The following is a 17379-nucleotide window of genomic DNA, read 5'->3' as shown; positions in this document are numbered from 1 at the left end:
ACGAATTTGGCGTTAGCCTTGGCCCTAGGTATCTGAATTTTGAAGTGAAGGGGGCGATACTACGTGACGGTTTTATTGAAGGGGCGATACTACGTTGATGGGGGCGACGATTCGTTAGAGGTTGAGAAACACTGCTCTATAATATATGTGATATATGAAAAATCAATGTCCAGAATTTGATTGATATCCATGTTTTGAGAAATTTTGAACTTTTTTTTACCTAATCGTTTCATTTCAAGATAAGATGATGTCTTACGATTTTTTAAAGTGATTACTGTATTTCATTCTAGTTCAAACGATTAAAATTAACCGACAGGATAAAGCATTTTAGATGTACTTAAAATATTTCTCCGCGTTGTTAGCTACTAGACAATTTGTAATTCATTTTGAATTTTGTGATTCGAGATTTTGCGGCATTTTTTGAAAATCGCTAAATTACATTATACATGAATTACATGGTCCACTAGTGGCCGAGTGGATAAAACCGCCGAATATTAGTAGTTGGTCACGGGTTCGCGCGTGAACAATAGGTACTTATGTGAAGTTTTCCGGATTTTCTCTACGTCTCTAAAAGTCACCCCACTTTGACAATTGCCCACGTGTTGTGTTGCTTTATCTCATCAAACCAATCAACCATCCAACTATGAATGATGTATTCATTTTATCAATTCACGTGAATTTTCAAATATCTGTTAGAATATCAAAATTCTGTTTTAAGAAACAAACTACAAAGTTTAAACATTCTTATCCAAAAATGTTAAAAGTATAGGCATTTGAAAAATGCCAAAATTGATTGGATAATTGATTATCATTTATGTTGATTCTTTTAACATTCAACCAGGTTTTTCTAACAAAATTTTTATCATCTACTCTTTTGATTACTTTAAGGAAATACAATACTATAAACGTGATATTCATAATTCGTTTTAGGTTTATCAAATATTAACGTAAAGTCACTTTAATGTTTTTGTGATATTCTTCAAGATATAATAGAAAAAATTTAGATAAATTCTGTTTTTGAGATTTCTCGAATGTAATGTTTTGTTAGTTTTTTCAGGCAAAAGTATAAAATTTAATTTTTTTATCGTGCAAGGAAAATTGCATTGCCAATTAATGTGGTATTTTAAGAAAAGCGAGTCTTTTTATTTAAATTAAAATTTTCAGTTTTATTAAATCCTCGAATCTTTTTAAAGTTGTGTTTTATGTAAAATTATTGTCGTCTTATTTTAAACATCTGATGCAAAAACATTTGGTTCAACGTAGTTAATTATTACCTAAATTTAACAGAAAATATTAATCGATTTATTAGAGCAATTAATCATCTCATTAATTAATTAATACGAACATTCGATAAATTAAAAACTGATTATATACAAATCGGTTAACAAATCAAATGTAGCTGTGAAATACAGTAACCAAATAATTATTTATTGCAGCAATAAATAATTAAGTTTCTCGTGTTAAAGCTTTATGTACTGTACTTCGTACGTTTTTATCTTACGAGTTGTTGTTATTATTTTAAAACATTGATTTTCAAAATTAATTAATTAGTTAAATTTGTTTAGTTTTAGAAGCATTTAAAATATTTTAAATACTTTTTAATCTGTTATAATTTGAGTTTTAACGTATAATACACCTGTTTTCAATCGCATTGCATCAGTATTACATTCAAATTCAAGACAGTAGTTCTCTTATGTTGAGACATTATGGAGAAACCTGTCCGATGATCCTACATATTTTTTATTCAATAAATTATTTTTTGACTTACAGAAAAAGATAAACGTACTGGTGTGTTTCATATGTAATATTTATTTGTTAGTAACTTATTAATAATAATTATAAGTAGTCAATGTCTACATATTCTTCCGCATTTTAGATATTTTAGTTTCAGTTTTGTTTTCAGTTATTTATGGTATATCTTAGTGGGAAGAAAAGTTGAAGTCGTTTTCAACAACTTTTGTCTGGAGAGTAGGCGTTGTGTTTTCTTTACATAGAATATTTATTCGTGACTTATAATCTATTGAATTGATTATTTTAACTTTCACGTGTACGCGAATGGCGAAAGCTTTTGATTTCAATTTATTTTTATATAAGTAACCTATATTTCTGTAATAATTTATAAACAATTGTAAATATTTATAGTTTATGGTATAAAGATGTAAAATCTAATCAAATATACATATTTGTTATAGAACTATTTATATAGGCTATATTTTAGTTAGTTGAACGATCTAATTTTTTAAAAATTTTATCAAAAAAATAACTCGAATAATTAACTGTTTGGAAATGAAAAACTAAATTATCACGAACATAGTTTTTCTTCCAAATTTTTAAATATACATGTTTTTTTTTTTCTAAGATGCATATTCGAATTCGCTTCGTTCATATTTGAATTTTGTTTACAATAACTGATAGTTTAATGTATTAATAGTTTGAGTCGAATTAACGAAGTGAAAAAATTGAAGTTTTTAATAAGATTTACTTAATTTATTGTTAAAATTAATTTTATATAAATCTTTTGAATAGACATTGATAAACTTTTCAATAATATGAAACAGTATTTTTTTTAATACTACAAAACTCGTTTTATACTTGAATTTTAATACGGTAGAAATTAATTTATACTATTACATTCGGAATCTCAAAAACATGTAAGACGATATTCTGTTATCTGAATTATATGATTATATGAATGAATATCGATTTTTGTTTGAAAAGCTAATCAAGCGTTATAATCTGTGCTTTGACATATCCAATATTCGATTTTTATCAGTTTTATTTCATTATTTTTTCTGAAACTCTGATAATGCATGAAGGTATGTGCCTGACATTGATCGTCTAGAATTGGGAAGTTTCCAAAATTTAAATTTCTTCCCTGTTAATTAATTAATTATTTATTTTATGATTTTATTTCAAACAAAATTGTATTTTATATAATTGCTTATACGGAAACATTAATAAACGACTGATTTTTTTAAATGTACAAATGATATAGGAAATTATATTATTGAAATAATAAATAAATAAATAAAAATAACTTAAGGGAAAGAAGTTACTTGCTTTATACTACTTTATTTTTATACATATACATGCTGGATTTCATCTATCTATCAGATTCATATACGTATAAAAGTTTAAATATTAACTAAAATAACAATTTTATTCGATTTTGTTAAAATTCAGGAAAAATATTCGAATTTAATCAATTCTATTCTTCTGAAATTAAACGTTTATTATTAATTATTTAAAGTTGTATAAATCTTAATATTTAAAAATAATAATAATTGAAATCGACTCTCTCTAAACCCACACTTCAGTTTTAGAATTTGAAATTGCAAATATTACAATCGAAATTCACTAAGCGATGAAACCTTATTTATTTTCAAATTGTAGGATCACATTATGTCTAGGATACATTACTTTTAATTACGTTAAGTACGTTTTCTACCAATAGCTTTTATTTTCGACATTATGATTGCCGATACTAATGCAGTAATACAACTTCTAAGACTATGACGTTTTTGGTAATTTTATTTATCGCCATTCTGCAGTTGCGCAAAATTACAAGCTTTTGAATATTTAACAATTTAACGTTTAATGCAATAATAATCTTTCATGGGGATATTTCCAACATTTTATTTATCTCGTTTATCGTCCTATGTTTGCTATTAAGTGCTTTTTTTAGTTTATTGAAATCCTTTATTATTCGCAAAATGTATATTGGCGGTTATCCATATTATACGATCAAATATTAATTTATATCATTCTTTTTCAACATAAATGAAACTAACGAAATAAATTGTGTAACAGTTAATGAAGCGTGTCTTCTCTGTACTTTTTAATATTTTATTAATATATAAAGTAATATTAAGTCATTTATAATTATTCCCATTGTGTAATTATGAGACTACAATTAAACACTTTTCGTCTAAGTAAATTCGTTTTTCTGTAGTTTGCCGAATTGTATTTGCGAATGCTCTTTGTTTTAGACCTTTTCTAGATACAAATTTAATAAGCTTTACTTAAAACATTATTTAAAATGACCTAAAGAACTTGTCGAATATAAAAAAAACTATGCATCCTGAAATACAATGATTGAAGTATTAACTATCTTCATTTTACACTAGGGTTTCCGTTCTTTATTTTATTTACTGACCTCTTTACGTACCGAATGGCTGACTGACACATTAACAATATTATCTAACAATATTAACAGGTCATGACCTACTGATAGACTTCTTAAATCCGTTGGCTAGAATATATATATAGAAAATTTCAGTAGTGCTTACTTTATTTAGGCTTATTCATATATAGTTTATCATCATTATTAATTCGAAATTTTGCTATATAGATACCTTATGCATTTAAAAGTAATAAAAATTAGAAATTATAGATTGAAAAACGTGTAAATTAGTTTTCACATCAAAATTCAGTGACTGAATCTGATAGTTTACATACACAATAATAAAATTATAATTTTTATAAATGTGTTGTTATATAGTTACTTAAAATTATTTATAATAATTAATTTTTTGATGCTATGTTTTTAAATCTGTGCATTTTTTTTGTCTTTCAGAGATAACGGCAATCACATTTTTTTAATGGCATGATTACGTAAATATGAAATAACTGGTTATTTAATTGTTGGAAATTGTTAGTAACTGTGTAGGATTATTATATATTTAACCAAAATAAAATATCTTATGCCACAAAATGTTTTGTTTAATATTGTTTTATAAATAAATTATTTTTAATTGTAAATTTTCAGTTTGTTTTGTATTTTTAAAAAATTTAATTAATTATATCATTTTTTTGAAGAATAATATCACACATGTTTAATTGTAGGTAGAGTATGTATTCAGATGATTTAGTTGTATGACCTTGTCCTCTATTTTTTTTTTTCTCTCATAGTCACATGGTGTCTACAAACAGGAAATCATTTGTCTGAAAATAATGCAACATGATTTTCAAAAACAGAAATAAATCTGGAGTTATATGGGTCCAGCAATTTTGCTTAAATAATTAATAAAACAAAACAATAAAATTCTATTTTNTGTGGAAGTTTCCCTCTAGATGTTGTTTCTGGGTTTGATGATATCATATGTTACAGCCAGCAGTTGTCGTAGTAAGACGAGTTTGAATTTTGCTTCATTGAGGTGCAATAATCTATCCTTAATGAAATAAAATGCCCTGAAATAGATAGAATAATGAACTTACTTAAAATAAAAAAGCATTCTAATGTATTGTATTTAATGTTTCAAATTATTCATTTAGTCACACTGCAAAATTGTCTATACTATTTCTATTGATTATCTTTAAATTGTTCTGAACACAGATTTATTGGTTTTAATTTTTATATCAAAGAGATGAATTGCAGAATTGATAATTTTAATCATCTAAAAATATTTAAAATTTTTTTATAATAATGTTTCATCAATGATATAATATTAAAATTATATTTAGTTCTTATAGCAAACACTGACAGATTCTGATTTATTCCATATTCTTATTTTAATAGCACTCAAATGCTATTCTTTCAATAGAAAATATTGGGTCTAAGGTTTCTTATTTCCCAGTCTTTTGCTTGTCCCAGGATTCCAGGAAAAAGTGAACTGTTTCCAGGATCCTGGGACATAATTAATTATTTTTAAGATATAAAATAAATCTTAAAATTAAATGATATAATTATTTTTCAGTTTTAAGTAACTTAATACATCCTGCAACCTCCAAAATAACAATAATAATGCTTTGTAAAAATGTACAATAAATTACTTTTGAGTTACATAGAAATTTTCACATATAAAAAAAGTTTATTTAAGTTTGATGGAAACTGCTTACAACAAAAATGCCTTTGAATTCAGTTGAAAATTTAAAGAAAAAAATGAACTTAGATCAAACTTCTAAGTTAGGTAATTTTTGTTATTTAAATAAAACATAATACAAATTATTATTGTAAATTTTTATAATATGGTTTTAAAAAGCAAAGATGGTCAATACTCTTATCACTCAATCTGATTTTTATTTTACTAAAGAAAAGTTCTGCTACCGAGAATGCTCTTTTTGATTCAATTGATGTGGTGGAATTGTCTTTAATGCATTTAAGAGAAGACAGATGTTATGTGTTTTTTCACCTGTAGCCTGGAAGATTTCTAGTTCGTTTTTGAGATGCATTACAGTATTTCTTTTGCTATCAAGTATTTTTGATTTGTCTACCTCAGCTGCTTTAATAGAGGCATCAAGCTTACAGCCCAATAATTCGGCAGTTCGTTTTGCTTTAATAATCAGGTTCATGAAGAAAAACTTCATACTAGCATACTTCATACTCATTTGTATCCTTGCACAACCTGGCAGCATATGCAGTTATTGAAGCTACTAGGCATGGTTAAAAGTTAAAACAGCATAAGCAAAATTGTTCCAGATATTATAGATTCCGACAAGTAAAGAATTTTCAGAGTCTTGCCACAAATAAGCTATGTACAGATTATTGACCATTTGTGACATGCCATAAATAAAAATTAAAAAAACTAATAAGTAGGTTTAAAATTAATAAATACAAATGTATTTTGACAGTTTATGGGTTAATTATACTTCCTATTTGCAAAATTTCCTCAACTTTAACACGAAGTAAGAAAAAAGTGAATTTTAAGAAATTTGTAGGATTTCCTGGGTTAAAAAACAGCCAAGNTATTGACCATTTGTGACATGCCATAAATAAAAATTAAAAAAACTAATAAGTAGGTTTAAAATTAATAAATACAAATGTATTTTGACAGTTTATGGGTTAATAATTATACTTTCTATTTGCAAAATTTCAATCTTAACACAAAATAAGAAAAAACTGAAATTTTAAGAAATTTGCAGGATTTCCCAGGTTAAAAAACAGCTGGATCCTGGAAAATCAGGGATCCCATTGGAGAAACCCTAATTGGGTCATTGCAAATGAAATGACTTTATTATTTTTGACTTTGAACATTTGATTAATATAAAGTAATTTATTCAAAATAATCTTCATTAGTGCAAGTACATTTTTACTAAAGCAATATAAGTGCATTAATACCAATTTAATAAAAATTAGGAGAATGAGAGGCTAAAAGTCACCAAATGCACTTTTGAAGCATTTGTCCACATATCTCTGCTACCAATAAACATAAACAAATCTGAATGAAATTTAAAATATTTCGTGTTTATGATGAGTATTATGTACATCTTAAATTTGAATAAATTTGTTGGATTGTTTTGACTTACACAATTAACATTCTGTCGCTTAGATTTACATTGAGAGAGAACTACTGAACAATCTAGAAGGAGTATGCATATGTTTAATAGCTTGTTCAAGAGTTGACCTGTTTGTCTTTTTGAAGATTTTATTTAAAAATATTGAGTATTTATAAAAAAAAACCTTAAAGTTCTTTTACTACTATTAATCAAAGTTGCTCTAATATTTAGCCAAATTATTGTAGGCACAAAGTAAAGCTGAGTGTTTTTCTGTGGCAATGCTCGTTTTCCTGATTTATTATCATGGTGACATTGCTTCATTCAAACTTCCAATAGTTGTAGTCTGTGTACTGTGCACTTCATTCACATATTAAGTCTTATTGTCAAATCTGATTCCAATATTATTATATTACAACTGTCAAAAGTTTTTTTTATTTAGATACTTTTGGTGAGTTTACTTTTCAAGCTGGTTTCACCAGTTTTTTTTATTGTGTATGCATGCTTGTGCATATGCACATGTACTCATAAATATTTATCATCTTTGTTCTGAAGAAAACTAAATTGTTTCTTTGGTAAACATCTGTATTTCTAATTTTTATTTACCATTTTGCTGATTATATTGAATATTTATGGATATTTCTGTTGTTTTCTCAATTGTTTCTTGTTCTGAAATTAAAGAAAAATCAAAATGTTTAAAAAAATTTATTCAATCAAATCTTTTTAAAAAAATTTGCTTATTTAAAAATATAACACTAAAATTCTCCTCACTGCATTGCTCATTTGAAATGAACAAATGTTTTCTAAATATTTTTTGCTTTACTTTAATTATGTAATTGTTGTATAGTTTTAGAAACTAAATATTGATATTCAATATTTGTTTTACATCATATTTTATGAAAAATTATATTCTAATGAAAAAGTTTTAAACATAAAATATATACTGAATCAGAAACAATTATAGAGTAAAAGCTCAAAATAATTATGCAATAAAAAAATCAACTGTGATATTTACTGTTTGGCCAGTTGCAACTTATTTTTAATTATATTTAATTATGCAAAATTATTAATGCAACAACAAAACCTATCATTATTTTTTTAATATCTGAATAGATAAACAGTCTTCTCTAACTGCACTTAAATAACAACCAAATCTCAACAAAAACCTTTAATATGCAGTTTTTTTTATTAACTTTTCAAGCATTTTCGGCCATTTGAACGACCTTCAGGAACAAAAAATTGAATAAATCTGATTTTTATAGAAATCAGAATTATTTGCCGTTTTGTTCCCGAAGAAGATCATTTAATGGCCAAAAGCATTTGAAAAGTTAATAAAAAAAGGCTGCATATTAAAGGGTTTTGTCGAGGTTTGGTTGAATAGATAAAATCAGTAAATAACAACACACCACACTGTGATATATTTAACAACGTACACAGAACCAATAACTGGTGTGAAATAGAAAAAAACAAACAAAAAAACTAATGCAAGCGTTTTCAAAACCCCTTCCAGGTTTTTCTTCAGGCATTATAACTAATGCTTTTTTGTTCTAATTTTTATATTTCAAAAAAAGCTTTTGGGTAACTGTTATAATGCCTGAAGAAGAACTTGGAAGGGATTTGAAAATGTTTGTGTTAGTTTTTTGTTTGTTTTTTCTATTTCACACCAATTGTCAGTTCTGTGTATGTTGTTAGATAAGATCAGATTCCTATAACAAGAAAATGTTGAAATATTTGAATGACAATTGTTACAGAATTTATTCTTAATAATATATCAAAATGGAATTAAATATTTATTAGGAAATAGGTTTAAAATATGAAGAAATTTCTTAATAAAATTGGAATTTAATAATCAAATATAAATAGAACTGTTTAAATTATAATTTTATTTAATTAGTTGACAATTATTAAATATTTGTATATATCTTATGCATTTTATTTATTTAATCAGGCCACAAAGAACATGCAATTGATTTATATAGAAAAGGAATTGAACAGCTAGAGATGGGAATTGCTGTTGACTGTACTTCTGGAAAAGGTAAAAATTTTTAAATACTGTTTTTCTTCAAATTTATATAAGTTTTAAAAATGATTTTTATAAACTGTGTGTGTGTGTATAGTTAAGAATTGTAGATTTGTATACAGGTTATTCCATGAATCTTAGCCAGGAATCTTAAATGGGGAATAGGTCTCTGTGGTATTTAAAATTAGTATACATTGGCATATCAAGATATGCTTCAAATTTTGTTAAATTCACATAATCTATATACTAACAATAGACTTGTCCTTGCAACTGCACATTATAGCAGCCTGCCAAGACTTGTGAAACACTATTTATCTAATAAAAATTATTGTAAGATTTTAATAACAAACTTTTTAAAACATTTTAGCATTTTAGTTAATAGAATTTTTTTATTTTTATATATATAACAGAATTATAATATAATTTAAATTACTATGAAAATAAATCTGTTTATACTTCCTTACATATTCATCAATATTTGGATGTTTAAATATAGCATTGGCCGATTGACCAAAATACAGTTTGGCCAATTATACTATCAAAAATTATCAGTAATGAAGAAAAATGCATAAACTTGATTATTTTTAGATTAAATTATTTTAGATATAGAATATAATCTGAATTTTCTTATTTTCATTGTTAATATTTTCATTTAACCACATCAATTGATCTAGTATTTACTCTCAAATAATCAAGCTGGATTTATTATTGGATTAAATTTTCGCTAATTAAATGCTATGTAATTTGGAATGAAGGTAGGCAATTAAGGTGCCATCTCTTAAATTGAATATGGGTGCTCTCCTGTTTACAAATAAGTTAGGTTCCTGATGTTTTGTCGTACGTCAAAAACTAACCTGGAAAATACATTTATACACAGAATAATCACCTATTGTGAGTGTTTGATCCTTTCAATGTACTTAATAGAATACATTATGCTTGTTTATCTGCTTGCTATTGCTTAGTAGCAGGTGTTTCAAACACTGTTTTTTTCACCTAACATACATCATTTTATAATGTCAAGTTTAGTTTCCATGGAAATAGACATTTCTTGCATTTGTTTGGGCTGTATTTTTGAAGCACTAATTGTAAAAGTTTATAAAAATTGCAAACAACAGCAAAAAATATTGTTACTCCAACATTATCAATTTTGATGCCACTTCATTAGCAGCAATGCTAGAATTTGCATGAAAACAAAAAAATGACAATTTGCAATAGAAATAAATCCACATTAATTATTTATTACTGGCTAAAGACTGACTTTAACACCACCCCACGAATGGGAAGAGAACTTTAGAATCTGCATGAAATTAAATTTTAGATGTATGATCAAATTGTAAGTCTGAAAATTTGTAAGTTGAATGTTTATAAGTAGTGGAGCTCCTGTACTTGGAATTAAATAAATTAGAATATTATTTGATCATTAATATAATACAGGGTTGGTTTCTTATATAATTATTAATACTCTTTGCAATATATCATAATTCTATGTTAAAATTATTATTATTATTATTAGTTTTTTGATGATCTTGATTTTTTTGTAATAGATGCTATCAATAATCAGATTTTTTTATAACTGATTACTGATATGCCAATAAATAAGTTATTGATATTAATTATGTTACCAGGTCTTGCCATTATTTTTGATTTTATTAAATTTATTACAGTTACTTAATCAAAAATATGACATAATTTATTAGTTTCAATGAAATTACTCTACACTTGAAAAATCAATAAAAGTTAAATTCCAATTTTGCAATTTAACTTTTATTACAGTATAACTTCATGATTATAAAATATGTAATTTGAAAATTGTTCATATTTAAAAATTATTTTATTTGATTCATGTAAATTGTTTGAATGCAGGATATCTACTCAGTTGTTCAGTATGTATTGATCATTAATGAAATATCTGATTTTTAAAGGTCAAGTTTGGGAAAGAGCTCAACGACTTCAGGATAAGATGAAAACTAATCTCTTAATGGCTAAAGATAGACTTGATTTCTTAGGTAATGTAATTATCATTTATTGTTAGTTTGTATTTATTTATGTAAATATAAATCATACCAAGTTACTCTATATAATAGATATTTAATATAAATATTCAAAAACTTCAAGTTCAGTTTGAACTCCAAATATAACAAATTATTCTAATTTATTGAAATATCTCTTATTAAAAAAACTTATAAATCTTAGTGCTTTCAACTTTTTCTAGCTCATCTTCAGAGATACAAGCACTTTAAACACAATAAATTGTGATTACAACTAATTTAAATTTAGAATTTAAAGTTTTTTCTTTATACATTTGTTTTATTATCAAATATGTTCATATTGTTCTCTCGTGAGTGTTAACCACCATATCACAAAAAAGTAAAGTTTTAAATTTATTTTTTTTAAAATTTAAATAGCCTTATTCCAGTATCTAAACTCTATCTTGTTCTTGTTGTAGTGAATAATCTTTAGTAACATTCATATCTGAATCAAATAATCCCAGTATTATGAAACTTTTAAAAGTGTTCCAAACTATAAAAGTGGGAGGTAGTGATTTCATATTCAGCTAGCATTTGTTTTCATTTGTTTCAATGACATTGTGTTTTTCTTCTAATTCACTACTTTTGTACAGTTTAGTGAGTTTTTTTTTCTTTTTAATCACAATATTTCAGTTCAATTTTGTAATCTTGTAACATCTTATTTAATTCAATTGTGAGCCCGAATAATATCTTAATGGTGCATTACATAAATGATGGTGCCAGGCCTGGACTTCGTCATGCAATAAAAATGAATGAAATTGTTATTAAGTCAAAAACCCAAAACTATAATTACTACACATTTATATGAATAAAAATTTATTTATTAGTTTTAGCCCAAATACGTACAATAATGAAATAAAGTTAGCAAAAAATTGCAAAGTATAATAAAGATAATTTATCCAATTCAAAAAACAAATATGTATAAAACTTTCTCAACACTTGGGGACTTACTTCTGAGATAGTTATAATTTAATTTGTATCTCCACAAAATCTGACAAGCAAAATGAGAGTATATCAAAAATTAATGAAGAAATCTTACAAATTTGCCTAACCGTCACCAAGAACTTCTATATCATCAATGGAACTTGAAAGCCTTTTGTCAATCTCATTTGATCTTTAGCATCACCTTGCCTGGTTCTTTGTTTCATCTCCTTATAGTGTGTGGTGGTGATGTTACATTATTACACCCACTTGACCCTATTTATATACATAATTGTTAACATTCGTTAATTTATCTTGTTAATTTGTTTAATCTTTCTTTTAAGTTGTGTCATCACCCTTACATTTAATCTTATAAGTTTCTGTTGTGCATTTTGATGATAATTTTGGGTGGGAGATCACTCTTTTAACTTTCTGTGGAAGTTTCCCTCTAGATGTTGTTTCTGGGTTTGATGATATCATATGTTACAGCCAGCAGTTGTCGTAGTAAGACGAGTTTGAATTTTGCTTCATTGAGGTGCAATAATCTATCCTTAATGAAATAAAATGCCCTGAAATAGATAGAATAATGAACTACTGTTATTACAACCCATTAGATTCAGATAAGAGTATGATACATTTTATTTTCAAACAGTTAACATATAAACACACAAAAGAAACCACTTATATATATATATATATATATGATCTATTTTAATCTAATTATTTAAATTGTAAATATTTTTCTGTTTAAAAGTTTGTTTTAGAATTTAGTAATAATACACAAATACTTTGTTTAAAGAATTTGTACCACCTGAAAATGAGTCATTAAAGCTCAAAAGCACTAGGGCTTATAAAATTTTGAACAAAGGACACTGTAATGAAGCACTTTATTTAATACACTATGATTATTGAATGAAAATTTCATTATTCTAGTTAACTACAGGTGTCTCTTGATTAACATAGTTTATTAATCTCTTGATGCTACCACATTTATCAAAATTGCATTAATCAAATAGGGTATCTATGTTAAGTACAGACATCTAGCTGGTAAAGCCACATTAAAATTTCTACCACATATATAAAGAGATTGCCACAATCAATTTTGTGCATTAATCAAATCCCATGTTAAGCACAGCAATGTTAAGCAAGGGATACCTGTATATAAATATTTTGCATGATTATTTTTACAAATACAGCAGAACCCTGATTAAATTTCTGCATTATCTGAGGCAGACCTGTAAGTGAATACACTACTTTTTTTATACTGTATTCGAAAAAGAAGGTTTAAAATAATAACATGTTATACAAAATTTGTTTCTGTTACTTTTTATCATTTAACTTCATTGTGAAATAAAACATTCATATTAAAATGTAAGTACAATAATACACATTTTTATTTTTAATACTACTGTACATATATTAGCTATATAATAAATGATGTAAAAAATATTTCTACATATAATTAAATTCACCAAAGTGTAAAAAGAGTCTTAAAAGTTGATATATCCTATAAATTTTTTATATTCAAAACTTTTTAATCCAAAATGATCATGCCGATCCATTTTATCTTAGTTTTCCATTATCTGAAGTAGTGTCAGTTCATGTTACCTCAGATAATCTGGGTTCTACTGTATAAAATATTATAAGTAAAAGTTCAAATTTACTCATTTATCTTTTTAAATTTATGATTAAGATTATAACAAACATTTTTAAGAGGAAAAAGGAACATTTTATCTTTAAAGCAAGTTTGAAACAAAATAAATAGGCTAGAATATAGCATATAAGATTACAGAATAAATCTTTAATATTTTAAAAATCTAACAATTAATAATTGTATAATGCAAATAATAAATTTGATTTCCAACTTGCTATTTATGTATTTAAAAATATGCATAACTTTCTTTTATTAATACATTTGGTGATTTGTTCTTAATTAATTTAATTCTGATAGCAAAATAATTTTAATTTAGATATGAATAATTTGATATATGTACAATTATGTTTATTTAAAACCCTTTTGATGATATTCTTTTATCTAATATTTAAATGAACTAAAAATATTAGATTTGTTTCCATCAATAAATGCTTAAGTTAAATTATATATGTTAAGTTATGCTTTACATCTGGACAGTTTGATGAAAAATTTGAAAAAATAATTAATTACAATATTGATTAAGTGAAGAAAAGATCTATTGTAAAATCATAATTTCCAAGTTCTCAAATAACTTTTTATTTGCAAATCTAAATTTATGTCAAAAAATATATATACCAGTATTATCTCTCTTATTTAAATACCAAAATAAATTAAACAGATAATTAATGCTATTAAGAAAGATTCTGTTTATCTTTAAATTTTTATCCTTACAAGTATATAGATAAAGTTTAAATTTTTTTAGAAAAACCTTATTTTTAAGTTTCTTACTTAAAGTTATTTGAAGATGAATTATGAAAGTTTGAAGTATTTCTTACATAAAAATTTACTATACAGTATTTTTGTTTTTGTTATTGTTTTACTAATAGTTGCTATGTTGCTAGTGAACATAAATGAAATTTAACTTAAATAAATCAAAAGCATTAAAAGAAAAAATTTAGGGGCTCCAAATTTATGTTGTGAATAGTCTAATTTATTGTTAGTTTATTGCTGTGAATCAAAAGTTATTGATGACTGTATAAAAATTGAAATGTTTACACTGCTTTTATTTAATTGTAAAATTATTAGTGCAGATTTTAAGTTAATGAAACAATGAACTTAAATAGGAAACAGTTACTATTTAAATTATTTTTATTATCTTAGATTATAAAATTAAAATCTGTGATTCAATCTTAGAATTTATTGAGTTTGACATGAAGATTGATTTTAATTTTTTACTTATTAAAAAATGAATATCAAAATATTTCTATATTGAATTAATTTTGCATATTTCATTTAATATCCTGTAGTTAATTTCTAATTTTATAAATATTTAAAATAGGTTTCCTAATAATTTTAAGTTTTAGCTATGATTGACTAGCTATTTCTAAAACAGTTGCTTAATTTCATTGAAATTATAATTAATAATTTAACAATACTGTAAAATACAGTACTGTCGGCATGGAAAATTTGAAACATTTTAAAATAATTTGTAATTTTGATTGATTAACTTGTTTGTTGAACTAAACTACTTAGAGGTTATGGAAATTAAACCTGGAATCATAATGTTCAAGAAATAAAACATGATTGAAATTGTGGAAATTTAATATGAAATGTTTTTAGCTTCATTGCAGGCTATTCACAGCACTTGTAAATCAAATGAAGAATAATGAAATAGAATATTTATGAAATTGTAATATATTTTTGAAATTTATGAAATAGAAATAAAAAACTCAACTCAAAATTTATGTATTTTGTGAGTTTAAAATGTAGGTTTTATCTTTATTCCTAATTTGTAAATTTTAAAAAATAATATTTAATTTTGTAAATATTTTATTTAATTATTTGTCATTTGACTGAGGGTGATACGAACTGAAGCCATAAACATTTCATATTAAAGAATTTTAGTAACCTTAATCAAGTGGTTCTTGTTTGTTTAGATAAATTAAGCTAAAAGTTTTAGATTATTTTATATTAAAATTTACTAGTTTGCATTGTAATTCATATGCTGATATTATAGATGATATGATATTAGAGTAAGTTGTGTGTAAATTATTATTGCATAAAATTTTATATGCTTAGCTAGTTACCGAAAGCAACAATGCAGTACTTATAGTAAGATATTAGTCTGAAGTATTTTCATATTTTCATAAAATATTTTTAAGCTTCCAAAAGGGATATTGTTAAATGGAAAATTACTCAACATAAGAAAATATGAAAATTATTATTAAAATTTATAGGCATAAAAATACACTAATATTGCTACTGTGTTTGCTCTTAAAACTTTTATGAGATGATAAATATAAATACAGAAATTCTTAATGTTCTAGTATTTTTGATTATAAACTGTTTGTTGTCAGAAACTCAATTTTGTTACTGTGGAAGTGAAGGGGGAAAAATAATAGCTGCTATAGAGATTTCTGTTTTCTATATCATTTTTAAATTAAAGAAATGAATAAAAATTATAGGTTTAACAAAATAACAACAACAGCAACAACTTAATAATGATGAGCAATTATTTAATGTGACATTGTCACAATGCCCGGCTGTAATTTTTAATCATATTTTTAATTAATTTAATTTATATATGTCAATAAGATTCATATAGCAGTTTAAGAAATGTAACAGTTTGTTGATACAGAAGAAAGGCTATTTTATTTTCAACATCCTTGGGAATGATAATGATACAATTGATCAAACACAGAAAAAGTCTACAGAATTCTAATCACTGATGAAATGAGAGGCTTACTTAATTTATATAATTAAAATATATGCTTTCCACCTCATATTAGTAGTGGCTTAACCCTGTATGTCATACTTTTCTTTTAACGATAGAGTCTTGCCAGTTATCTATCTGACATGCTTCAGGGAAATTTTTGAATTGAAATAACATGACTTCTGGTTTTCATTGGAAGTTTGTGTATAGTTAATCAAGGTCTCCTGTCCCTAAGGTTTCCATATCTGGTTTCAGATTTCATCTATCTAACTCCATTCCCAAAATTAAGGAAAGACAGATGACAGTGGGAATTTATAATTCTACAATTTTTTCAAATTGCAGCCCAATGAATTCATATTACTTCTTCCTAGGGTGTTGTAGCTGATTAACATGCTAACCATTTCTGTGGGGTTGAGAGATTTTGTGCATCTCTTCTGTTGATTACTACTGACTTCACATAAAAAAACTTAATTTTTGATCATAGATTGTTTTTGGTTTCAGGTTTCTAATAATTCTGCTTGATTCCATATTCTAATATTTCTACCTAAAATAATTTGTGTTAAGGCTGTAATGTCTGTTTTAAGCTGTATGATGGATGATCTTTTTTCTTTTCATTACACACAAGGATGTTACTTCTATGTATTATAGAGTTGTGCCTCTCATTTCATCAGTGATTAGAATTCTGTAGACTTTTTATGTGTTTGATCAATTGTATCATTATCATTCCCAAGGATGTTGAAAATAAAATAGCTTTTCTTCCATATCAAGAAATTGTTATATTTTTTAAACTGCTGTATGAATCTTATTCGCATGGTTGTTGCTAAGTAGAAAGGAATTTTTTAGTTTTGGGATC

The 17379-nt window shown here is 25.2% G+C and overlaps 1 protein-coding gene across 1 annotated transcript in view; it reads left to right on the top strand.

Annotated features, from left to right (window-relative positions):
* The window catches only part of LOC111630916 (spastin-like), a 112281-nt gene that overhangs the window by 44099 nt on the left and 50803 nt on the right, over positions 1–17379 (top strand). Inside the window, 2 exon segments of the mRNA XM_023375076.1 lie at positions 9161–9247; positions 11155–11238. Of these exon segments, the coding sequence (XP_023230844.1) occupies positions 9161–9247; positions 11155–11238 (171 nt within the window).

Source organism: Centruroides sculpturatus, unplaced genomic scaffold (assembly GCF_000671375.1).
Source record: "Centruroides sculpturatus isolate CEXI.00-Female unplaced genomic scaffold, Cexi_2.0 scaffold566, whole genome shotgun sequence".
NCBI classification, from domain to species: domain Eukaryota; kingdom Metazoa; phylum Arthropoda; class Arachnida; order Scorpiones; family Buthidae; genus Centruroides; species Centruroides sculpturatus.
This window is presented reverse-complemented; position numbering and strand designations above follow the sequence as displayed.